A 26909-nucleotide genomic window follows, 5' to 3' on the forward strand; every position below is an offset into this window, starting at 1 on the left:
TTGATTCAAATCTTTTGGCTGTGGAAATGACCTCATGACCTCAAGGATACTGACAAAGGATTGCCCCTATGTGCCTCACCTATTTCATCAATAAAATTGCTTGAAGGGTTTTTATTTATCTTAATATGTCATTACTAACCATTAGAGGCCTTTCTTCTTCATTGTCATCATAAGAAGAGTAGAAATAGTTACTGGGCCATTCCTCAGGCTCAACAGAGATTTCTGAAGGTGACGACATCTCAGTCCAAACTGTAAGAAAAACATGGAGGGTGGCAGTTACTGGTCCACCACAAGGAGAGAAGTAAAATGAAGTGTAATAATCAAGGCCATACCCTTCAATGGTCCAAGAATAATATCTTTTGTAATAAAACCTCCAATGAGGTTGTACTAGTTTAGAATTTCTGATATTTCAGAAAGGGCCTAGAATATCTACACTTCTTTTACTTTTTAGGATAGTTTCCTGTTGGGGGGGGGTGGGAGTTATTACAGATAATAATAAGTTAAATAACATTCCAGAGAACATTTATCCCTTCTTATAGAAAATCATCTCTTCCAAAAATTCTTTCTATAGCATTCTTCTTGGTCCCACTTAAATAGCACTTATAACATTCCACCTGGTAATATTGTTATTTCGGACTTGTCGTATCTCTTTTATTAGGCAGGAACCATGTGTTACACATTGTGTGTCTCATAAGAACCTGCCTGCAAGAGATGCTTAATTGATAAAATGCATTGAACTGGTATGGATGAAGCAATCTGATATAGGCAGAGAAATGACAGCATTTCATCTTGGCCACACTAAACTATTCATGTAACCTTGGAAGAGTCATGTTAACTTTCTCTGACTTGGTTTCCTCATCTGTCAAATGAAGGCAGTGGTACTAGGCTCCCTCCTGATGGCTCAGGGGGCCACAGTATAGATGACCTGAGGGAAGCGACACGTAAATGGAGAACTGAAGCTGAGCAAGGTTGTTGTTCCTTGTTTCTCCTCAGCTAGTAGAGAAGTCTTCCAGATTAAGGAACATCATATTTAAGCACTGAGTATCAGGCACCCCGTTAGGCATTTCCTCAGGGAAGTCTATGCTGTTGATCCCAGAGTTGTTGAGGTGACCCTTGCAGGTGCTTCGGAAGCGCCTTCCCTGTTATCACACTATCAAATTGAATTTTCATTGCTTTTTGCATTATCCTTCTACTCTCCTAGCTTCGTGGGGATGGCAGCTGAGTGTATCTCAGTTAGCCTGTATGCCCAGAGTACTGCACAGTTCCTGGCACACAGGCTGTTATGTTTGTTAAATTAAACAAATTGTTTTAAATCCCTTGAAATGACCCAATTTGCAAAATAAAAAGAAATATTCCTGAGCTGTAAATGACTCTTCTCTATTCATTAAACTTACAGTGAGTCAAGCAAGTGTGCATCCCTTGATGCAGGATGTGTTTTATTCACCTCTGTATCCTGTGTAGGAGGGGCTCCCAAACTTGAGAAGGTTCCAGAAAGAATCACATGAAGAACTTGTTACATTACAGCTGGCTGGGTCTCACTCCCAGAGTTTTTGATTCAGAAGGTCTGGGATGGAGCCAGAGCATTTGCCTTCTTAACAAGTTTCCAGGTGATGCTGATGCTACTGGTCCACGGACCACACTTTGACAACCTCTGCTCAGCCGAGTATCTTGCATATACACAAGACAGAAGAGTCTTCTAAAAATGGGTTAACTTTGTTTTCTCCATATAAAGTGAATAGACGGGTAGATTTCTCAAATTAACAACGGGAGGAAACAATTTGCACAGCCATGAATTCTGCCTTCGGATGAGCATTACACATACCTGTATTTGCTTCTGCCCGAACTGACGCGATGGCCTCACCGACTTCCACCATAGCGCTGGTGTGCGCCAAGTCAGTTTCCTCAGCACCTATAAAAGCTCCCTGTTGCCTTCTGAAATAGTAAATATGTAAAAACTGGTAAGCTTTTTTTCAGTTTAAGAGTAATAAGAAATTTTAAATGGTATTTCTTCTACTAATACCATGTGTTAAGAACATAGTCTAAGAATCCATTCAAACAGAGCTGATTTTCCCCCTTATTTAAGTCTGTGTGATAACAGCTCATAATATACAAAAGCTTTAATCCTGGGATCCAAGCCAGCATGGAAAGAAAAGGCTCCTTTCTGGACCCAAGGCAGGTATATTGTTTAGAATCCCTGTTTCATATTATATTGTATACCCAAAATTTGCTAAGAGGTAAATGCTAAATGTTCTCACCACAGACACAAAAAAGGATAACTATGTGAGGTGATGGATATGTCAATTAGCTTGATTGTGTTGATTATTTCACAGTGTATATGTATGTCAAATCATCAAATTTTACTCTTTTTTTAAAATATCTTTATCGGAGTATAATTGCTTTACAATGGTGTGTTAGTTTCTGCTGTATAACAAAGTGAAATCAGCTATACATATACATATATCCCCATATCCCCTCCCTCTTGCATCTCCCTCCCACCCTCCCTATCCCACCCCTCTAGGTGGTCACAAAGCACAGAGCTGATCTCCCTGTGCTATGTGGCTGCTTCCCACTAGCTATCTATTTTACATTTGGTAGTGTATATATGTCCATGCCACTCTCTCACTTCGTCCCAGCTTACCCTTCCCCCTCCCCATGTCCTCAGGTCCACTCTCTACGTCTGCATCTTTATTCCTGTCCTGCCCCTAGGTCCTTCAGAACCTTTTTTTTTTTTTAGATTCCATATATATGTGTTAGCATATGGTATCAAATTGTACTCTTTAAAAGTATATAATTTTAATTGTCAACTATAACTCAATAAGTTGGAAAAATATAAACAACAAAAAAACCCTAGTGTTCTATGAACTTTTAACTTCAATGAATTAGGCAAAGTGTATATGAATGACAATGAAACCTCAATCTGATTAATACTGTTGAGTTGTATCAGCTACTGTAGAGTCAATTGCTCCATGAAATCTAAAGACCTTACTTCCAGAATACATGATAAAACACTGAGTATTGTGAACCGTGGAAAATGAAGACTTCCACCGTGATTTTAAAATGGTTCTCCTGCGGCTTCCCTGGTGGCGCAGTGGTTAAGAATCCACCTGCCAATGCAGGGGACACAGGTTCGAGGCCTGGTCCAGGAAGATCTCACATGCCGTGGAGCAACTAAGCCCGTGTGCCACAACTACCGAAGCCTGTGCTCCTAGAGCCCGTGCTCTGCAACAAGAGAAGCCACCGCAATGAGAAGCCCGCGCACTGCAACGAACAGTAGCCCCCGCTCACCACAACTACAGAAAGCCTGTCCGCAGCAACAAAGACCCAATGCAGCCAAAAATAAATAAATAAAAAATAAACTAAAATGGTTCTCCTAAAGCCTCAGATGAATCAACATACTTTGCACCTGATCTTAGCTACCTATGAAAGATGATGTGCAACAGAGAAAAAGAGTATTTTTATTTTTATTGGAGTACAGTTGATTCACAATGTTGTATTAGTTTCTGCTGTACAGCACAGTGAATCAGTCATACATATACATATATCCACTCTTTTTTAGACTCTTTTCCCAGATAGGTCATTAGATAGTATTGAGTAGAGCTCCCTGTGCAGTAGGTCCTTATTAGTTATCTATTTTATCTATAGTCGTATGTATATGTCAGTCCCAATCCCCCAATTTATCCCTCCCTCACCTCCCCCCAACCCCGTAACAGTAAGTTTATTTTCTACATCTGTGACTCTATTTCTGTTTTGTAAATAAGTTCATTTGTACCACTGAAAAAGAGTACTTTTAATAAGTCCTTCAATGATCCCTACATCATGCAGATGCTGCGTGGTGAATTTCTGTGCCAAGGCTTTGGAATCACCATGAGGATTCTTTCTGCATATATGTAAATGTTGTATGGAAACTCCACCTTTTAAGATTCCTAGAGGTGGAATACAATGGCCACATCTCGAAACCAGCAGCAAAGCTATCATTGAGGACGGCTGCCTTCCTCAAAGACGTGGTTGTGTCCAGGCACAGCCCCCGCCCCACAGCCTCCGCCCCCGGGATCCAGACCTCCTCTCTAGCTACACAGAGAGGGCAAGTCACCAGCAAGTGGTCTCCATCAAGAGACCACAAAGCTGCAGGCCAGTATTAGCTGCCAGTACTTCATCATTCTTTTTTTTTACAGAAGGCTGTTACTTTATTTTTTTTATTTTATTTTTTTTTGCGGTACACGGGCCTCTCACTGCTGTGGCCTCTCCCTTTGCAGAGCACAGGCTCCGGACGCACAGGCTCAGCGGCCATGGCCCAAGGGCCCAGCCGCTCCGTGGCACGTGGGATCCTCCCGGACCGGGGCACGAACCTGTGTCCCCTGCATCGGCAGGCGGACTCTCAACCACTGCGCCACCAGGGAAGCCCCTTCATCATTCTTATACCTCTCCTTCTCCAATCAGATTGAAGGTGCCCAGAAATACTTTGAAGAGAAAGCCATGAGTGTAGCCGCTTTTGCTAGCAGCCTACATGCAACTCCCCCCAGGGTATACTGAGAACAAAGCACTTATAATCGTGTTTAAAAATTAGCCCAGACTATTTTTTTTTTTTTTTGAGGCAAGGAATACGACTTTATTTGGAAAGCTGGCAGACCGAGAAGATGGCAGACTAATGTCTCAAAATAACCATCTTATCAGGGTCTGGATGCCAGTTTCTTTTATAGAATCCGAGAGGGAAATAAAGTAAAAAGGCATAATAGTGAGAGGCGGGGAGAAAGTAAAGTAAAAAGGGCCATCAGTCTTGCAAAACATCTCCTGGGGGAGGGGATGTGTTAATTTCTTCTTTCTTGCCGCCATCCACACCTGGACCGGGTCAAGACGTTTCCCTGAACAAAGGCACTTCCTTATATTCTTTTCAACATCAGGGGAACAGTGGGATAACTACTAAGGACTATCAGGCTGCAAGTCCAAGGACAGAACTGAGAAAATGTGTTTATAGAATTTGATGAGTTATTGCTAAAAGGCCAGGTAATTTTTGTCTGATAGTTTAATTACATTGTTTCATGTTATATACGGAAAACAGAAGATTGGAGAGTGGTATTTCTTAAAGTATAATCACTTACTCATTCCGCTGAGAAGAAAGATTCTGTTCTGTTAACTGATTATGTTGTTCTTGTTTTTTAACTGTGAAATAAAACAAAGATTATATAAGCATTGTTCGGAAGCCACACTTCTTACTTCCTTGAGGACCAATGACCTTCACATATGCACACACACACACCCCGATCCCATTTGAGTTCACCTTCACAGACTTGAAACAGCCAGAGGGAAGGCCAGTCTGAATTTAGAATATAGAAAAGGGTCGAACCATGTAATATTTTATTCAAGAAATTCAAGTTTATAACTAGCACCACCCCCAGGCCAACATTACCAAGCACTGATTACTGAGGTCCTAAGCAGAGTTGCCTCATGGGAAGCAATTAGAATTAACACATTCAGATTGCTCTATCACTGCACCACTGCTTCTCAGGCACTAGAGCTCATCTTCCATTGTAAAATTCATTCTCCAAAATAGTTTAAACAGCCTCCTGCATCTTGATCTCCTACTAATGAGTTGAGCAAACCATTTCATTATAAATAGTAGAAAGTAAATATCAGCCCCATTCCCTGTAAAAATTATCACAGAATCTGAGTCACTGAGCCGTTCTTGTACTTCTTGTTCTGGAGAATGCGTGAACTTACCTGTCATAAGTTCCTGTTGCTTCAACAAAATACTTCTGATTTCTTTTAACCACATCATCTTCACATCTACATTTGAAGCCTAAAGATTTAAAAAGCAGGGGAGGAGAGGACATGTTTCCTTTTTAGAACGATGCTTTAATAATAAAACAAATGTCACTAAGTATATCAAACACGATTTACATCCTGAACCACCATAATCCAACTCTAACATTTTGATTCTTAAAACTTCTAAGAAGCAAATAAGTAGCCATCGGATTAGATGAAATAACAGCCCAAAGCATTTCGAAATTGGCCTTCAATAATAATGCTCAGAGAAGCGTGAAATATAAATCTCACTTATTTTTTCTGTGTAGGAGGGTTCTTTTAAATATATAAATGTTTTTATGTTTAATTTTGGTAAAACAAAACAAGTTCTACTGTTTCTGAAAAGACAATCTATTGTAGGGACCTCCCTGGCAGTCCAGTGGTTAGGACTCGGTGCTTTCACAGCCGAGGGCCGGGCTTCGATCCCTGGTCAGGGAACTAAGATCCTGAAAGCCATGTGGTGCGGCCAAAAAAAAAAGACTCTTTGAAATGACAATAATCTCTTGAAATGTTCTAATTCCTCTCTTCTTCCGTGAGACAGGTTGAAGCTTACAGCATGTCTGGCCAGGACTTTAACCACATTCTTTAGAAAAAACAATCCAATCTGAATCATCACATCGCCCTGTCTCGTAATCAGGTCCTCTCTGAATGCTGAGCACAAGAGGAACTCAGAACTGTTATAAATCTGTAACTCAAGAGACTTGATGGGGACAGAGAAGCACCGGCCAAGCTCTTGGCTATCAGCTCTTGTTGATAAGTCTCCTGGTGTCGTGGTGAAAACTTAAAGCCATAGAAAGCATCACAGACATATCTCAAGTTGAAGAAAACTTCTGCCAAGACATGGAAGTAACCTAAGTGTCCATCAACAGATGAACGGATTTGGAAGATATGGTACATATATACAATGGAATACTACTCAGCCATAAAAAAGTATGAAATAATGCCATTTGCAGCAACACGGATGGACCTAGAGATTATATATGGAATCTAAAAAATAAACAAACTAGTGAATATAACAAAAAAGAAGCAGACTCACAGATACAGAGAACAAACTAGTGGTTACCAGTGGGGAGAGGGAAGGGGGAAGGGGCAATATGGCAGTAGGGGATTAATAGGTACAAACTATTAGGTACAAAATGAGCTACAAGGATATATTCTACAGCACAGGGAATATAGCCAATATTTTACAATAACTATAAATGGAGTATAACCTTTAAAACTTGTGAATCACTGTATTGTACACCTGTAAAATATAATATTATACAGCAACTATACTTCAATAAAAGAAAAAAAGAAAACTTGGTAACTGAGAAAATGTTTAATTGCATCACAAAGAATAATAATCAAATAATATTTAGGTAACCTACAGGAAAGGACTGAGAACTTTTGTAATGTAACCAAAATTATTTTTGTTTGTAAATGCAGACTTTTGTATCTTAAGGCAGGTTATGGTTTCTAGAACAATTCTTAAGTGACCAACCTGGACAATATAAACTTCTTCCTTCCCAGCGTACCAGATTTCAAACTTGCGGTCGTCTCCTTTTACATATTCAGTGATTCCAACTTCATCCATCTACAATAAATGAGTCACCATTTTCATGAGCATTTTATTAGGAAAATGAAATTACATTAAATCTACCCCCATCATATTCTAAATGAAACAGAATTTCTCACTTCTGCAAAATATATGTTTTATAATCAAAGAATATGAAATGATAAGTACAATCAGAGACCTGAGTGTTTATACACTTTCATTAAACTATGCACTTATATAGTACAGACTACATGCTCCATTCCAGTGAGTGAAACAAATGTTTCAAATCTGAGCATCCAAGTAGTCCATGTAAGATTGAATTCCATTATAAATTAACTGTACAGTATAAAAACAAATTATTGTGTCAAACACAGAAGTAAAACTAATTGAACATTGTGGAAAAGGTCATCCAAAATTAATTTAAATGGTTCTTTTTAATAACTTTATGCCAGATAAGTTAATCTCACAAATTACTACGTATGTCTATAGAAGCCCTACAAGTTATAGACATCCAATTTATGGGTCAGGGGAGAACCAACCAGGTACACAGAAATCCCCTCTATTTCCACCAAGCTCTTGGCCTCTCTAGGAAACAACCTGTCATGGGACAGTGATGTCTTCTTGTAGCCAGTGGAAATTAGGTATGCAATATCCCTTCCCTACCATAGTTTTTATTCTCTTTCATACGATTGTGCAAAGCACAAACTCTTCCATTTTCTTTCATCCTGTGCTGCTAGTAGCTTGGTTAATTTCAGTTTGAGCAACTTCACTCCCTTGTACACACATTCTCTTTTAGTTTCCTTCTGCCTTCTCTTTCCTTTCAATCATTTCCTAATTAACTAAAGGAATATCTCACTCTCTGTTCCATTTACATGCCTCCCAAATGACCCTAATTAGAGCTGATAAGCATTTAAAGTAGTGCTAGTGAGATCCCCATATCAAGGAAAAGAAAAAGGATTATACTTAGAAACGAAAGAGGCTGTGACATCTACCCTGAATGTACTCAGAAGTTACTTTCAGAATATCCAAAAATATCTTTACATTCCTACTCAACCACTCTAACTAACCTACTTTTGCTCAAACATCAGGTTTTAAGATAAACAATAATCTCATATTCAATCTCTATTTAAATTGATTTTGTTTCAATACATGGTTTTGTTTTAACAGCATGATAAGATGGAAGGCCCATGCGCTAGCTATGTGTGCTGGTACAAGTTGCTTAACCTTTCTGAATTTCAGTTTCCTCAACTATAAAGTGGGAAGAGTACCTATTTCATAGAGTTGATATAAGGATTAAACAGCATGCACTAAAGGCTTAGATAACATGATGAGTTTTTAAAAGTGTGAGTTTGCTTTCTCAACTTTCCCTTATTTGAATAGCAATGGTTTTGCCATTTTTCATTGTATACATAGAGCACAGCATTATAGAGTAAATGAGCTTTTTTGAGTTACTCTGGAAACCTAACCATGATCTCTATCAGACAACACTGTTCTTAGTTCTAAACAATTCACTACAAATGATCCACTGTAATACAATCCATTTGTAATTCATGGATTGTAGATATTTACTCAAATAACACAATATAAAGGTTTTATCAAAAGGTTTTTATTCTACTTATTAAATATTTACTATACCATGAAAACTTACCTTTAGAACCTAGAGGCAGAGTTAAAGCTCTAACTATATGAATATAGTTATATGATATATTATATAATAAATAATATATATAAAAGAATGAGGCTGATTCTACAGTTATACCCTAACTGTGGTCTCCGCCTCACCCTTCACATTTTCACTGATGATTTCTGGTAGCTATGAATATATTTTCTTTATTTTAAAGCATTTTATCTGAAGACATCTTGTTGTATCAAGTGCTCAGGGCCCCAATTTTTAACCTAATTTTCTGTCTTCAGGGTAGTGAGAAGATGTCAACTACCTTGTTAAAAGTCACCCAGTGGGTCAGAACTCTGGGATTATAACCAATAACTACCTATCTTAAGACTTTTATTAGGCAGATCAGCTCGGTGCTTTGCGATGACCTAGAGAGGTGGGATAGGGAGGGTGGGAGGGAGGATCAAGAGGGAGGGGATATGGGGACATATGTATGTATATGGCTGATTCACTTTGTTGTACAACAGAAACTAACACAGTATTGTGAAGCAATTATACTCCAATAAATATCTATTAAAAAAAAACTACTTGAATATTGGGAGGGAAAGCACTTGATATATTAAATGAAAAGTCCATGTTATAAAACTGAAGAAAAAAGACTTTTATTTCTGTATCTGGGATATATAATAGTTACTTCTTGGGTCAGTATTATGAAAAAATTGATCTTGGACTTCCCTGGCAGTCCAGTGGGTAACACTCTGCACTTCCAATGCAGGGGGCATGGGTTTGATCCCTGATCAGGGAACTAGGATCCCACATGCCACGTGGTACAGCCAAAAAAAAAAAAACTGATCTTGATTCACAATAACAACACCAACAAAAAAATGTAGCTAGGCTGAACTGCCGTGAAGCAGTTAGAAACAAGATATTGGGTATAAAACAGTAACATAACTGTATCTTGAAAATAGTTTCTGGGATCAAAAAAAGAAAGAAGATGAGAATTATAACAGAATACTATTTATATAAATTAAAACTAAATGGGGGGCTTCCCTGGTGGCGCAGTGGTTGAGAGTCCACCTGCCGATGCAGGGGACATGGGTTTGAGCCTTGGTCCGGGAAGATCCACATGCCGCGGAGCAACTAAGCCCGTGTGCCACAACTACTGAGCCTGCGCTCTAGAGCCCGCGAGCCACAACTACTGAAGCCCGTGTGCCTAGAGCCTGTGCTCCATAACAGGAGAAGCCACTGCAATGAGAAGCCTGTGCACCGCAACGAAGAGCAGCCCCCGCTCGCCGCAACTAGAGAGAGCCCGTGTGCAGCAATGAAGACCCAATGCAGCCAAAAATAAATAAATAAAATAAAATAATTAATTAATTTTTAAAAAACTAAATGGGCACAGAACATTAGTGTATACTTAAAAAGAACACACAAACTGAAGGATGTACATCAAATAATACAGGGGTAGAGAGGAGAGGAAGTGTGGGGAATGATAAAAAGGAATGAATGAAGGAATGAAAGAATAAACAAGCAAGAACAAGGCCTGCCAGCACGGCGCAGTGGTTACAATCATGGAGACCGAAGCCATCTGCCCGGGTTTGAATCTGTGCTGCACCACTTACTAGCCATGCTCTTGGATGAATTATTCACCTCTCTGGCACTTGGCTTTCTCATCCTCAAAATGGGGTTAATAATAGTTCCTACTTCATATAAAGTTGCTATGTGGATTAAATGAATTAACACTGATATTCATAAACACTTAGAACAGCTCCTAGCAAACAGTGAGTACTACATGTATGTTTGTTAAACTTAAAAACATAGATGATAATAATAAACACATGAACTGAGGAATCTGTAGAACTCAAATGTCTCCATTTGACTGACTGTGACTTTAGAGCCTTTCCTTTGCACAGGAGCAGGCGACTTAAAATATAGCACACAATCAACGTACAGCTGTGGGGCTACGAGATTCCAGCTTGGTACGATGAACTCACGGCAACAGTCCCCTGAAAGTGCCTCTGCATTGATCGTATCTACCAAGGGGAAGATTCTGAAACCAGGAACCCAAACTGTTAGGTAACACACTGACTAGTCCTACTAGTAATTATTTAATCCTGGAATCTCATATAAGCAAGAGGAAGAAAGCATGGTGAGGCTTATAAGAGATAGCCTAATTTCCATCTTTCTCTGTCAGCGACATCACCATTTTCCTAGTAATCCTGGTCTAAATCCTTGCAGGCATCACTGACTAATCTCTTTTATTAAGGACACTAGGCATTATTGGGGAATCAAAGAAAAATCAGGCTGATTTTTTTCCTTCAAATGTCAGGTATTATTTATTTTCAGTATCTAGTAAGTCAGTAAGCCTGCCTGTTTACCTGCCATGGAAGTGTTTCTTGCATCTATCCCACCCTCTGTTTCCACAGTAGCCACTGTAGTTCGAAATCTCACAAATTGGTTACCTCATACCAGTCTGTCCTTACTGTGATGTACTTTAGAAACACTCTGTTGGTGTGCCCATCATCGTGACAAATTAAAGGTAAAAAAAGAAAAATAGATACAAGCCAGAAATAGTATATTAGGTAGTAACTAGGTCACACCTAAATGCCCATCGACAGACGAATGGATAAAGAAGATGTGGTACATATATACAATGGAATATTACTCAGCCATAAAAAGGAACGAAATTGGGTCATTTGTTGAGACGTGGGTAGATCTAGAGACTGCCATACAGAGTGAAGTAAGACAGAAAGAGAAAAACAAATATCGTATATTAACGCATATATGTGGAACCTAGAAAAATGGTACAGATGAACCGGTTTGCAGGGCAGAAATTGAGACACATGTAGAGAGCAAACGTATGGGGACCAAGGGGGTAAAGTGGCAGGGGCAGGGGGGTGGTGTGATGAATTGGGAGATTGGGATTGACATGTATACACTAATATGTATAAAATGGATAACTATAAGAACCTGCTGTATAAAAGAATAAATTAAATTAAATTTAAAAATTAAAAAAAAAAGTGAACCAAATGGATTTGGGTTCAACGTGGCTATGAAGATAAAGTACCCTCCTCTGGAATAAATATACAGACAGCAAGACATCTGAACCCTGTCTGAGGTCAATTACAAATTCTTGCTTCTCGACAGATGTTTATTAGAGACATAAAAGACCCTTGGAAATTCTGGGGGCTTAGAGGTGGGCGAATATCAAAGGAGCAACTGGGAGACTTCCTTGGTGGCGCAGTGGTCAAGAATCCGCCTGCCAATGCAGGGGACACGGGTTCGCACCCTGGTCCCAGAAGATCCCACATGCCGCGGAGCAACTAAGCCCGTGTGCCACAACTACTGAGCCTGCGCTCTAGAGCCCAGGAGCCACAACTACTGAGCCCGCATGCCACAACTACTGAAGCCCACACGCCTAAAGCCTGTGCTCCGCGACAGGAGAAGCCACCGCAATGAGAAGCCCACGCACCTCAATGAAAAGTAGCCGCCGCTCGCCGCAACTAGAGAAAGCCCGCGCGCAGCAATGAAGACCCAACACAGCCAAAAATTAATTAATTAATTAATTAATTTTTTAAAAGGAGCAACTGGGCATTTGTTATGAAAACAGTGAGGTTTTTGAACAGTCACTGCTGTGGGTTCAGAAGTGAAGCAGGGAAAGTAGACAGTAGGAAGAAGTCAGAGACCTAACCCTGGGCAGGAACCCCATTAGGAACAGCATGGAGTCGTTGGCCTCTGGGAAGAATCAAAAGCAGGGCCTGCTTCTCCGGTGGCCTCCTGACACAAAGCCCTCGGGCCTGGCTCAGGACACATGGCACGTCCTCTCCATTACCACTGCTGGACATCGCATCAATTCTCAACATGCTAACAACCAAGAAACAGTGGTTGGGGAGTCAAGGGTCATAATTTTCTCCATTTTCTTCTTCAGCAAATGCCATACCGCTTTTACAATGTAGAACTTGAAAGATAAAATTAATTAGGTGTGAAAAAAATCAAATTTGCAAATTACAGACTCATGTGGATTGGAGGTTCCTCTTGTCAAATGTCAAAACCAGCTGGGAGTGTCACTGGATTGCCAGTAACTTCCTCAAACAATACTGCTCTCATTTTAATACCAAACTAACATTAGGACACAATGGCAGTTTGGGTTATGGGAGAGAAGAAAGTAATTTCTAAGGATCGGACAGGACAGGTGTGGGCAGGATTCAGCGGTAGGTGGCTTTGCACACCCAGGAAGGGAGGGGATGGAGGAGGGATACAATGGGAATGTGCTAACCATAAAAGTGATCCATTTTTAAATCACACGGAAAAAAAGGAAGAAACTCTTTCCTCCTTGACTCTCCCGTATGAGAAAAGCTCCTTGCTACCAAGACCAAGAACTCCACCTGGTGCCATTGGTAAGAGAGTGCTAATGGGGGAGCCTGTGTCACTGCCCACAATTTCAAACTGTGCCGTGCAGGAGTCTAGGGCGCCCCCTTGGGGACTGCCTGGGACTGAAGTGAGAGAGGAAAGGAAGGAGGCCACGGTCTGTCCTCCGTGGCTCTCATTTCAGGTAGAAAAGTTCTGCTTCACCTGACTTCTCTCTAAGATTTCTACTTAAGGTTCCATGGGTGGGAGCGTGCGAAATGGGTGGTGAAGGGGGAGTCAAAGGGTACAAACTTCCCGTTATAAAATAAATAAGTCCTAGGGCTGTAATGCACAGCATGGTGACTATGGGCACCACGGTTAATAATACTGTACTTCGTATTTGAAACTTGCTGACAGATTAGATCTTAAAAGTTCCCATCACAAGAAAAAAAGGTTTGTAACTATGTGTGGTGGTGGATGTTACTTGTGGTGATCATTTCACAACATATACAAATATTGAATCATTACACTGTACACCTGAAACTAATGTGATGTTATACGTCAGTTATACCTCAATTTAAAAAAAAAAGATTTTCTTTTAAAAAAAGATGTGCAACTAAAGTATAAGAGTATATATACTTTTTCAGCCCAGTCATCTGAGCTGAAAAAGTATACAAACTGGAATACAGTATATGTATACATGAAAGACTATTACATTACACAATTCAAACAGTCTTACTTTCAAACAGTGCTTAAAACTGTACGACGGGTATCGATCAGAGCCTTCTCTGCTTTCAACACGCCTTTTGCAAAAAACAATGGCTTTTTCATACAAGAAAAGGTGCCGCTGCATTGGCTTGAATCTAGCAAAATCCTTCATCTTTGTAGCACCTTTCTTGTGCCCAATCCAAACGCTGAATGCACCCTGCGTTATCATCTTGCCCAGCTCATTTAAGTTTCCCTGGAATGGAAAACCCAAACTCATTAGTACAAGGCAGAGCAACATTCAGATCTCTGACATCAATATTACAGTGTTTAGATTGAGTTACTAAAACCCTGAAGCGTATATTTATAGTTTTTAAAGTTTCATTCATCATAACTTTTCACAGGAAAACATGCCATGTGTCACCCAGTTACAAAATGACTGTGGGACCAGGAGATAGAAGAAGCCTCCTTTTCCCTGGCTTCATGTTTCCATTACTTCCTCAATCCTAATCGGTAAATGACCTCTCCCAGTCCAAGTTTTCCCACGGGGGGCAGTTAACTCTAAAGATTTGATCTCTTTCTTCCATCTCTATCCTGGACTGAGGCAAAGAGCAATTCTGGGACCATATGCCTCCTTAGAATAGACCCAAACATTCCAGCAAGCGGGATCTCCCAAGGTCTGCACTTGGGGGTAGGCCTTGTTAGGGACAAGGGGAATGTCGTAAATCCATCTGGCTGCTGATCTGAAGCCAATTTTCCACTTAGCATCATAAGTAATAATGCTGACATTCGGATCCTTCATTTGTCTGCCTCTTACATCTTATTTCTCAGTTGATTCCAGGAGAGGAAGAAAGAGATGTTAACATGCTTACCCTGTAAAACTGCAACAATCATTATGATCTACTTACGATATAGCCATTTATTGCAATCTGATGCATTGAGTCATTAACTGACTTCAGTAAATCCAGTATCATGTCAAGTGCCTCCTTTAATTGCACAGATCCTTCGCAGTCTTTGCTATATTTTAATAGCTCCTGTAATTAGAAGTCAAGAATTAATATTAGGCTGATATTAATAACTGGAGAAAATGAATACATTTTTGGCTAACACGCTTTCGAGGAGGAATCCAAAGATAATGGCAGTTTTTCGAGTAATTTCTTTCATATGCTATTTGTCACATTAATACTATATTTAATAACAATGTCAAAACCGGGGAAGAAATGGAATAGTGACTAAACAGTAGAAAGCAAAGGGCATTCAATGCTTCTGGAGCTGGAGAACTATAGGTATTAGGACACGCTAGAGATCTGTTTTTAAAGCAATTACACATTTTTTGGTCCTCCACTTACAGCAGTTCATTTTATTCATTATGCATATACCATAGAACGTTGTAAAAAGACATTTTAAAACAGGCTGTGTTGTATTTATACTTAACGTGACATTTTTGGAATCCTTTCACATGACTCAGAGGTGTGCCGCCTTCATTTTTCATTGAGAAGGCCCATAGGAAATACAGTCTCAAAACTATAGGAAATACAGTCTCAAAACTATATTTGTTTAGTGCTGCTTAACAACAGTGAAAGTTCTGCAGTCAGGGTTATCCATATATCAGTGTACCTTGTATGGACGATTAAATAGCTAGAAGCATTGATTCAACTGCTAAATCCAGCTGTCCCAGTCAGGAAGCCTACCTATTTCTAGTGCTTACTAGTCAGCTGCTTCCATTTTAATGGCTTTGCCACATTTGACCCAAAGAAGTAAGTAAAGAAAGAAACAAATGTTTCATGCAATTACCTTCAACAGTAACTGATATTTAGTAATCCGTTGCACTGGTTTCAGTAAATAGGAATCTAGACCAAGTCTGTGCTTTAATTTTCTTTGACATTCCTGTCATTAAAATACAATGATCAATAAATTTAAATTGGCATTTACCTATGAAAATGTCAAATGTTCATTGATTAGACCCAATGCACGCATGTTTCTTACATCTCAAGGAAAAGTTACCAGAAAAATTGCTATTATATATGGTATGGAAATTGTAAGAGGCAGTATGTCTAAAACACTACAGTAAACTTTATTTCAAGGGTCGGAGAGGTAGAAAATCCCCAAATTTCAAAGACTAAAAAGTTTTTATATATAAATTCACAATGATGTAGAATGCTTAAAAAGTAAGAAAGCAGGGCTTCCCTGGTGGCGCAGTGGTTGAGAGTCCGCCTGCCGATGCAGGGGACGCGGGTTCGCGCCCCGGTCTGGGAAGATCCCACATGCCGCAGAGCGGCTGGGCCCGTGAGCCATGGCCGCTGGGCCTGCGCGTCCGGAGCCTGTGCTCCGCAACGGGAGAGGCCATAGCAGTGAGAGGCCCGCGTACCGCAAAAAAAAAAAAAAAAAAAAAGTAAGAAAGCAATGAATGACCATAGGTTAACATGACCACAAAGTTCTTCAAAGTATCCAAGAAAATTAACAAAAGGCTCAGCTCTGCAAGCCAAGACCCAGAAAAGAAATAGGTTGTACTGAATATAAATCAGACTGGGTATGAGAAGAGTTTTTTAAATGTCACAAGAAAAATACAGCCCTTATCAACTGGTGCTACATTTCATCTGATTATTGGCTTGCTGCCACTATAAATATAAGAGCCATGACTTTGGGTCCTGGGAACATTGTAGGGTCCATAATTAGGGCAAGATGGAGCTGTTAAGGATGAAATCTGCGTATAGGAAGTGCAGAACACAAAGGGAATGGGAGAGGAGATATCTATGGAAGATCCAGGACCCTCCTCTGTATGTGATAAAATCCAATACATAATCTAATTCGATTATCAACTTTTATGGTTAAAAATGGTGGACTGATACATGTATTTAGCTCTCCACTCATGAAACCCAATTAAAGTGATGGAAAAGTTATTTTTACAACGAAAAACCCAAAGTTACAAAGATGAAAGAGGGAAAGACATTGACAACATTTGGAAACTGGCAGAGGGAAAAGCCAAGGAACAACTCAATTTATGTTAAAGAACACACTTCCCCCTCCTCCACAAAGACTCCAGAATCAAGTACCTCTGGAAGTTGGAGATGAAGGTGGGGTTTGAAAAAAGATAGCTGTTTAAGAAGTAATTTTAAAAGTTTGTTTAAGCAGTAATTAGATACTAACCAGTGTTGGTAGAGGTGTGGAGCAATCAGGCCCCTCATACACCGTTGGCAGGAATGTAAAAAGGTGCAGCAACTTTGGAAAACAACCCAACAGTTCTTCAAAAAGTTAACAGAATTACCATATGACCTAGCAATTTCACACCCAGGTCTATGGCAAAGAGAAATGAAAATAATGCCCACACAAAAACTTGTACACAAAAGGTGGAGACAACCCAAATGTCCATCAACTGATGGATGGGTAAATAAAATGTGGAATATCCATCCATACAATGGAATATTATTAGGCCATAAAATGGAGTGAAGTTCTGACACTTGCTACAACACGGATGAACCATGAAAACATGATGCTGAGTGGAAGGAGCCAGACACAGAAGGTCACATATTTTAAGATTCCATTTATATGAAATGTCCAGAACAGGCAAATCTATAGTGACAGAAAGTAGCTTCGTAATTGCAGAGAGCTGTGGGGCTTGGGGGAACATGGGAGGTGACTGTTAAAAGGTAATTTTTTTTGGAGTGATGAAAATGTTCTTAAGTTGACAGTGGTGATGGTTGCACAACATTGTGAATATAGTGAAACTACTGAATTGTACATTTTAAAAGGGTGAATTTTGTGTTATTTTAATTATATCTCAACAAAGCTGTTACCAAAAAAAAAAAAAAAAAAGAATTAAATGAGCATTAAATCTAAACAAAGCAGCACCGGCAGCAGCAGCAACAGTAAGCATCTTAGACAGCATGCCACTGCGCAAAACTGGGTGGCTGCTGTCCTTGTCCCCATAGCAGAAGAAAGGATGTTTATCTGAAAAGAGTAAAACAGAGGGCCTTTGGACTAGGGAATATCAGGTCCAGCTGACGGCATCATACCATATTGAAAGCAAAGAGATTACTTGAATATTTATGTACCAACTAAGAGACTCTCAACCTTTCCCCCCACTTGGCTACCAGAACACTGGCAGTCAGATCCTTATTCTCCAGGTAGCAGAATGGAGAATCTGACCAGCCTGAGCAAAAGGACCTAAACATACAGGTCTTGGGGATCTTCCAAGGACCCAACAGTGAGGACCATGGTCAATAAACCCACATAAGCACAGGAAACTTCCAGTCAGCTTTTTAGTGCTTATTCCTAACGCGAGTGGACAACCAAATATCACCAGACATTCGAGGAAAGTGACAGAAACAAAAAAAAAAAGAAAAGAAAAGAAAGAAGAAAAGCAATATGAAGACAACAGAAACTCTGCAAGGAGGAGAAAGCTATTTTTAAAAGGAAAATCTATTATAACTCTCCTCATAGAGATAAGATATTGAATTCATGAAACATAAACAGGGTTGTACTGAAAGGAACATTCAGAGAACAAAAAGGGGTAGAGGCTCTTCAAAATTAATAACATGATGGCAGAAACAAAACCCTCAACAGAAGGACTGGAAGATAAGTCCCAGAAGATACAGCAACAAGACAAAGACCCAGAACATAGAAAGAAAAGATAATTAGAGGACTGGTCCAGAATCTCCAACATCTGTACAATAGAAATTCCAGAAAGAGAAAATGGAGAAAATTGTGTGGAGAAAATCAAAGGAAAAAAAATCCAAGTAAATTTGGACAAGGGGTTCCAAATTCAAAGGGATCACCATAAGATTGGATGATGGCACAGCACTGTGATATTTCAGAACCCTGAGGATAAAGGAAGCTCCCATAAGCTTTCATAGAGAGGACAAAACTAGGCCACATGCAAAGGAACAAAAATCAAACTGGCATAAGATTTCTTAACAGCAACACTGGAAACTAGAAAACAATGGAGCAAATACCTTCAAAATTGTGAGGAAAATTATTTCTTACATAGAACTCTATACCCAGTCAAGCTAGCAATCAAGTGTTAGGGTAGAATAAAGACATTCGCAGACATGCGCGCTCTCAGAAACATTTACCTATCGTGCACACTTTCTCAGTAAAGCTACTGGAGGATGTATTCCGCTGAACAAGTTAATAAAACAAGGAAGAGACAGATATGGCACCTAGGAAACGGGAGAGCCTGGGCAAGAGACACGTGAACAGACTCCCCGAAATTGATATTCACCAACATTCCAAGACTGCAGCTGCACAACGGGCTTAGTGAGTCTAGATGAGCAGGTCAGAAGACTCCAGGGGAGATGTTTTCAAGATGAAATTCAGAGAAAATATAATGTTTAAATGTACTAAGAAGAGATTGATGTAACTCTCACAACTGGGAGAGTTTGGGGTAGAATAGGGATAAGTACCTAGAAAATTAAGTGAGTAAAAAAGACACTTGTAAGAAAAATAATAAGGAAGGAAAAGCAACCGTCTTATTCCACATTATTCACCTGAGCACAGAAATTACATAGTCTTAATAATTTAACACTGTATATCAATCTAACCAGAGTTACACAACATAACTAGATTGGACTATTTGGAGGAAAAGGTGTGTGTGGGGGGGGAGCCAAGAACAACGAAAGAAAGCTAACTCCTCATCTTCCATCATGGGAAGCAGCAACAGGAGTATGATATTTGGAGGTATGGAGGTAACTACCGAAAGAAGTAGCTAAAAGAGCAGAAAATAGTTGCCTCTGGGGAGCAGCATATATGTTTGTGCGCATGTATGCATACTTGGGGGTGGGTCAAACCGCTCCTTTTTATATATATATATATATATATATATATATATATATATATATATATATATATATATATATATATATAAAACTTACTTAAAGCAGAAAATGAATTTATAAATAAGAAATATCCCAGTATCTTCCACAGAGAGTACATCCAATACCTGAACAATTACTATACCTGGAAGAAGGCGCATTCTGAATACTTCTTCCAAATTGCCTCCGACTTGGGCTTATTCTGACAATATTTTGCATACATTTGAAAATCATCTTTCTGTGATAAAAAGAAAATTCAAGGGTATTAGCAATTTGTGAGCATGTACTTTTCTTATCAAGGAAGCCTGAGCAAGGGTTAGTATGGCCAAGCATCACAGGGAATGTGGCCTAAAGGGCCTGTCACACTGGCAGCTGGTCAGAAGCCCTTTTTATATTCCAAGAACAGCATGCCCATCAGACCAGGTACAGGGACACATAATTATCCAAGGAATTTCATAACTTCCATTTACCAAGTTTAAGAGTTAGAGGGAGAAAAGAAAAGTCAGAGGCAGAAAAGTCTTCTTTGAATGAACTATGAAAACAGACTACTTTTTTCATTACTATGAGGTAACAGGATACCAAGAAATATGCTCCTTCTATGCTTTCAGTCTCTCGACTCCCTAGTGAATGAACTTATAGTAACTCCCGAGGTCTTTGGTCCCTCGGAGCATCATCATTGTACCATAACACTGCGAGGCATCTGCCCATGCTATTCTCTCTCCCTGGAATCATCTTTATTTGACCCACATGTAATGGGCTACCTCCTACTCACTCATTAGCATTCATCTCATGAGTCATCTCTTCTACACAACCATCATTTATACCTCCAGTCAATATCAGATGCACCTCTTCTTGGCTCCTATAGGACCCTTTGTATATCTCTAATATACCACATCTCACACTGTACACAATGGATTCCCTGTCTTTCTATGCGGACGGTCTTGGTATTCCGCATTGCCTAGTAAAGTGCTTGGCACAGAGTAGGTATTCAGTAGATGGCTGTTGAATGAATGAACAGACCAACAGGCACTTATTAAACCCCTACTGATGGCCAAGAACCATGCTGACCTTATTAGAGATACAAAAATACATGGGATATGGACCCTGCCTCAATGAGCTTTCCATCTAGTTGGAGCAGATTTCATGAATATGTGTAAAGATGCGTAGTAATGTAAAATTCCCAATGAGTAGCACAGACATTAAGTACTACAGTTCAAAGGAAAGAGAGGTGGTTGTTGCTTAGGGAAGTTGGGGAGGAATTTGGCCATGGTTTAAACGCGTTTGAAGTTTGGATATGTTGAGAAAGGTTCTGCCTTATCCTTATTATTTTCTCACGCCATAAACGCTTTCTGAGACAAGATATCTCCTTGGAAGCTTTCAGTGATCACCTCTATCAAACTGACTCTCAAATCAAGACAAAACTGATCTTTCAAGAAGAGGAGGAACTAGATAAGCAGAGAACATTGTGAGAGAAAACTCTAATGGAAGAGAGTATGATTACAAAGCCTGGGAAGTCAATTGTACTAAGTACACTCTTAGGACGTAGAGAAATGAGCCTCCCTGAATGATCTTGTAGAATAAAAGGAACACACAGCTCCCCATTTTGCAAAGTTCCTGTGATAGATGCCTTGGTGTCTGAAAGCCAGACTCCATTTGATTCAAAGACTTCACATGTATTAGAGGGGAATATCAAGGCATCTCTTAGGCTAAAAATTAACCAAGCCAAGAATGGTTGTGCTGAGATGATCCCAAATCTCCCATCTTCACAGCCAGGATGGTCCTTGGACTCCTGGGATCACCCAGGGGTCAGTGGACACAAGCTGAGCCATTGTAGCATTTGATACCACAGAATACAATGGCCATTTGCACGTTCGAATACCCCAATCCTGTAACAAAACTTGGTTTAGCCTCAAATACTTGCTGGAGTGATGTGTTTCCTCCAAAAACATAAAGACATAAAAAATAATGCCTACCTTGTCTCTAAATCTGTAAAATGACCTGCTCTTTTGGTGGCCTATATTTATCTATTTTGAAATAATCATTGAACTAACCCTTTCCAGGAAACAAGGTCCCACTCTTTCTGGAGCAACAACGCAATCTTCCAGACTGCTCATGAAAATGCTGTAAAAATTTCAAAGAAAAAAATGATATGATTTTGTGTGAAATACGCTAAATTGATCAATAACCTTTTAAATAAAAATCACGAAAAAGAAAATTCAATTCAGCAATTACATACTTGCTATGGAATTCATATATTTCTGCCATATTTCCAAAGAGAACATCCTTTTTATTTCTCAGGAGAGGTGGTATAAGGTCAAACATCTCTGGATTATCCATCTCCTCTCTATAGCCCTACCCAAAATAAATACATTTATTCATTTAAAAAATATTTACATCAACATTTGATTGGGCCACCAAAGATATAGGTATAGCAGAACATATATGGGATTAATGGGTAAAGTTGTTTAAATTTTAACATTCAAATTTTCTAGTTCCCAAAGTTATCCACTATTATTATTATTATTATTATTTTAGATAGTAGAACAAGGAAGTCAAGGTTTTCTACTCAATGGGTAGAATAAAGTGACAGCTCTTTGGCCTTCAGGGTAGCTTATAGGAAAACAAAATAGAGACAAAATAGAAACCAGGTATGAAAAATGATATTACAGGTCATTAACTTCTCCTTAAACAGGCAATAATTGTTTAGTTTTTTTCAGACCAAATTAATATTATGACATTTGTATCAAGAGAATGTTTTTCTCCCATACTTAACGCTTTACATCACAATCTCTAAAGAGCACCCTGGGAATAATGATAACAATCTGCTGTATTCCTAAGGGAACAGCTTATCTGTTCTGTAACAAATTCTGAACCCACAATTCTCACTGCTGAGGGAGAACCTGAATATGCACATTTAACAATCAAGGAAGGAGACAAAAAGAGAAGTCTGCCCGAAGCACTTCCTAAAAGACAGGAAAATACGATCTGAGTCACTTACCAACAAAACAGCAAATAGTTCCCGAACATACACCTTCTCTGTCTGTACCAGCTCATTTAGGACGTGGCTAAAATGAAAGGACCACGTTTGTCAGTTATTTTATGGCTTTAGAATTGTATTGCAACATTTCACTTATTATCATTATAAATTGTCAAAGATGAAAATTAATAATGCAGGGGAACTACCAATGGTTTGGTTTTATCATCAAAATATAAAATTAATTCTATGGTTTCTAGAGTAAGTACTACGCACAAGACTCTTAAAAATTTTTTTTAAAAAAGAGGAGTGGGGCTCAGGAGTTATTTTTAAAGAGAAAAAAACCCCATCTTATTTCTAACTCACTAAGCTTAAGAATCATTTACTAAAAATTCACAAAATCTATTCCTAAAAATCTGGGGAATACTTTTTTCAATTAGCAATAATCGCGCCTCGAATAAACCTCATTGGCTATGATACTGCCGCTGCGCAAAAGCTGGGAATACTTTTCTGAACAGCACAGTTTCTGCGCTATAGTTCCCTCTCTCTTGCTCAGAAAAAAATAATATTAGCATTTTAGGCACAATTTTTCCTTTTTTTCCCAGTAATGTTCTGAAATTCTCCAAGACATGATTATACTGGTTTTCTCAAATATAGATCATACTTAAGTTTCTGTAGTAATTTTTTTACTGTCTTTTTAAAATAAAATACATTTTCCTTCCAATGTGATTTCTAATTGACATCATATTTAAAATTTATTTCCTCACTCCCCAATATAAGTTACCCATTTAATTTAACTTCTATCCTTGGCTTCTTCTAAATTTTTACACTTCTAAGAATTAACATTTAACAATCTTTGACTATATACATAACTTGCTCCAAAATACTGGTTACTTACTCAAAAGTCTGTGACATAAAGTTTAAAATGTGAATATTCATATGTGTGGAATATTAACATAATAATATAAAAGTGAACAAAACGATGATTTTTATTAGCACCTATAAAATCACATTGTATATCTACATAATCCTTTGTAGTTTTTGAAACACTGACCCATTCACTCTCACCTCTTTCATAAAAGAGGAGACTAACATTCTGAAAAGATCTGGTTAATTTTCAAGTCACATAAACAGAATATAGGTTGGCCAGGCCTAAATCCAGGACTTCTGACACCTTCTCTAGTATACTTCTCATCACATCCAGTAGAACCCCATTCTGTGAACTCAAAATTCTAAGCACATTTGCCTTGAACACTGAATCAGAGCCTCCTACTGGTAGATGTATATATATGGGTGTATGTTAATAAATAAAAGATACTTCTTTAAAATATCCAGGCTATTGTCATTGTCCAAACTGGAGGACTGAGCAGAACTTCTCTTCTCCTGACAATCATGCACCACTTCAATCTGAAATGAAAATAAAAGTGAAATTAGCATCTACGTAGGTATAGTTCTTTTTCATGGAACTCTAGCTCAAATTAAGTTTTCTACGTTCTAACTGTATAGATACACTGAAAAGTAACACTATAAGTATGATTTTTTCAGAAATAACTTTGATATGTACTAGTTAAAAAAATTATTTTAGTTGCCTAAGAGGACAGATTTAAGATATTCATTACCATTTACTTTATATGTTAAGTAATGTTTCATTTCTTTGGCACTTCGGGAAAATGAGGTTAATTCATAAAAAGTTGATTGTACTGGGACATCCCTGGCGGTCCAGTGGCTAAGACTCCGTGTTTCCACTGCAGGGGGCACAGGTTCGATCCCTGGTTGAGGAACTAAGATCCCACATGCCGGGATTTCCCTGGTGGTGCAGTGGTTAAGAATCCGCCTGCCAATGCAGGGGATACGGGTTCAATCTCTGGTCCGGGAAGGTCCCACGTGCCTCGGAGCAACTAAGCCCGCATGCCACAGCTACTGAGCCTGCACTCTAGAGCCCGTGAGCCACAACTACTGAGCCCACGTGCTGCAACTACTGAAGCCGGCGCGCCTAGAGCCCGTGCTCCGCAGCAAGAGCAGCCACTACAATGAGAAGCCTTCACCCCGCAACAACGAGTAGCCCCCGCTCGCCGCAACTAGAGAAAGCCCGCGCACAGCAATGAAGACCCAATGCAGCCCAAAATTAATTAATTAATTATTTTTAAAAAAGAACACACAAAGAAAACGTAGCGTGCTGCAGTTTTGAGGAGGCTACTCTCTGCAGATACCAGAATATCATGGCTAACTGAGAAGGAATCTTAAATCTATCAAGAAATGGATAGATGTCTGTTTTGAGCCAAGGGGATGGTCCATTAGAATCTGTCCTTTGTCCATGTTTCGTACTTGCAGGACTGGAATCATTTAGGAAAGAAATCTCCTTTTGTAAGAAGATGCAACAATTGTTTAGGTGAATTGAGGTGGGGGCAGGAATGAGAAGCTGGAACTTATGTGAGATGTTCTACAGCAATTATTCTGAACTTCAGCCAAGACCTGAGAAACTGCTCATATATCTGGGGCTACGCCAGTACTGCAATTAGACACAATGCAACAGCAGCTTTTTCTTTTCGATGAAGTTGGCTTTCAAATGCACAATATTGGTTTAGCGAATGAAAAAATATGGTTTTAGTCCCTATCCCAATTCTGCAACTACAGCAATAAGGCCAACTTTGAATTAATTAATGATATTTACTTTTATGTTGCTCTGATTTTGTCTCCAAGTCTTCCTCCCTGGTAGAGAAATATGAAAGAAGAATTTCAAACGAGAATTAAAATCAACACTTTTCATAAAAATACGTGCATGTGTGTTACAGAGACATTAATGTTCCATCATGTTTATATTAGTACTTTTAAATCACACTATACATAACAGATGATTAGTTAGACTTATCTATATGATTTCAACTTCTTAAAGAGCATGTTTTGCTATGTATTCACCCATTCTCTCATTCATCAAACATTTGCTGGATTGCCGAGCAAGCACGAAGCTAGGTGTTAGTACCCATGATTATTCGCAGGTTTAGTGTTCATTCCGATAACATAAGCATTTAATCAGATGGTAGCTCACTGATTAACTGAATCAAAAAGAATTTCGGAAAAAAAATCTCAATTTAACTAACAATTATAGCCTCTGACATTTATTTGGCACTTACTACATGCCAGGCACTATTCTAAGCCCTACACGTGCATTTTCTTTTTTAACCCTCAAATCGACCCTGAGCAATAAGTACTACTTCTATCCCCATTTTATAGGTGACTAAGCTTAATATCTTGTCCAAGAAGCAAAAGTGGTACCCAAATCCATAAAGTCTACTATCAGAATCCGTGTTTCTAACCACTATATAAAACATTTCTGGGCTTCCCTGGTGGCGCAGTGGTTGAGAGTCCACCTGCCGATGCAGGGGACATGGGTTCGTGCCCCGGTCCGGGAAGATCCCACATGCCGCGGAGAGGCTGGGCCCGTGAGCCATGGCCGCTGAGCCTGCGCGTCCGGAGCCTGTGCTCCGCAACGGGAGAGGCCACAGCAGTGAGAGGCCCGCGTACCGCAAAAAAAAAAAAAAAAAAAAGACAAGGCCGTTTAGGCTCCTAATTCTCAGGGCTGCTGGAAGGACTAGACTTTTTGTCCTTTCCTCCTCGGTGGGAGCCATGACAAGGCCCGCTCAGGGAAAGACTCTGTTGTTAAGTTCTCTAAATCTTATCCTTCACTTTCATTTACTTAAAAATATATTCTATATGGGAATATTGACCTTTACACGATATATATGTAAATAGATAAATATAAATTAGACTTAGTGGCAATTACCATATAAAATCAATTTCTCAATAAATACTGATACCCATCACTTTAAAGAAACTTGATATACAGACATCCAAAGATACTTATAAAGGAAACTTAGGGAGCTTTACTTATTAGCTTTACTAATTAATTCTTTGCAAATACATTAAGAGATGAAAAAGGAATATATACACAACTTATGAAGAATGCACCTTTTTCTGAAAAGCAAGGTAGATGTATTCATTCTTTTAACAATATGACTATATATATATGTATATATATATACATATATATATATATATATGTATATATATATATATATATATATATAATTCTTAAGCACCTATACTCTCTGCTAAGCTTTGTGTCTGGTGCTG

At 39.1% G+C, this 26909-nt stretch overlaps 1 protein-coding gene across 2 annotated transcripts in view; it reads right to left on the reverse strand.

Moving 5' to 3' along the window:
- Nucleotides 1–26909, reverse strand: part of MCF2 (MCF.2 cell line derived transforming sequence) — a gene marked incomplete at both ends in the record, with an annotated part of 104783 nt that overhangs the window by 9006 nt on the left and 68868 nt on the right. For both annotated transcript variants that reach the window (XM_082681723.1, XM_082681724.1), the window contains 14 exons: nt 140–249; nt 1823–1932; nt 5097–5157; nt 5716–5794; nt 7280–7372; nt 14029–14250; nt 14903–15028; nt 15789–15881; nt 19950–20042; nt 21856–21925; nt 22041–22156; nt 22803–22869; nt 24097–24185; nt 25450–25487. In XM_082681723.1, coding sequence (XP_082537849.1) covers nt 140–249; nt 1823–1932; nt 5097–5157; nt 5716–5794; nt 7280–7372; nt 14029–14250; nt 14903–15028; nt 15789–15881; nt 19950–20042; nt 21856–21925; nt 22041–22156; nt 22803–22869; nt 24097–24185; nt 25450–25487 — 1367 coding nt within the window. The remainder of the gene's footprint in view (nt 1–139; nt 250–1822; nt 1933–5096; nt 5158–5715; nt 5795–7279; nt 7373–14028; nt 14251–14902; nt 15029–15788; nt 15882–19949; nt 20043–21855; nt 21926–22040; nt 22157–22802; nt 22870–24096; nt 24186–25449; nt 25488–26909) is intronic.

The sequence above is a fragment of the Grampus griseus genome (assembly GCF_964374135.1).
Source record: "Grampus griseus genome assembly, chromosome: X".
Classification (NCBI taxonomy): Eukaryota; Metazoa; Chordata; class Mammalia; order Artiodactyla; family Delphinidae; genus Grampus; species Grampus griseus.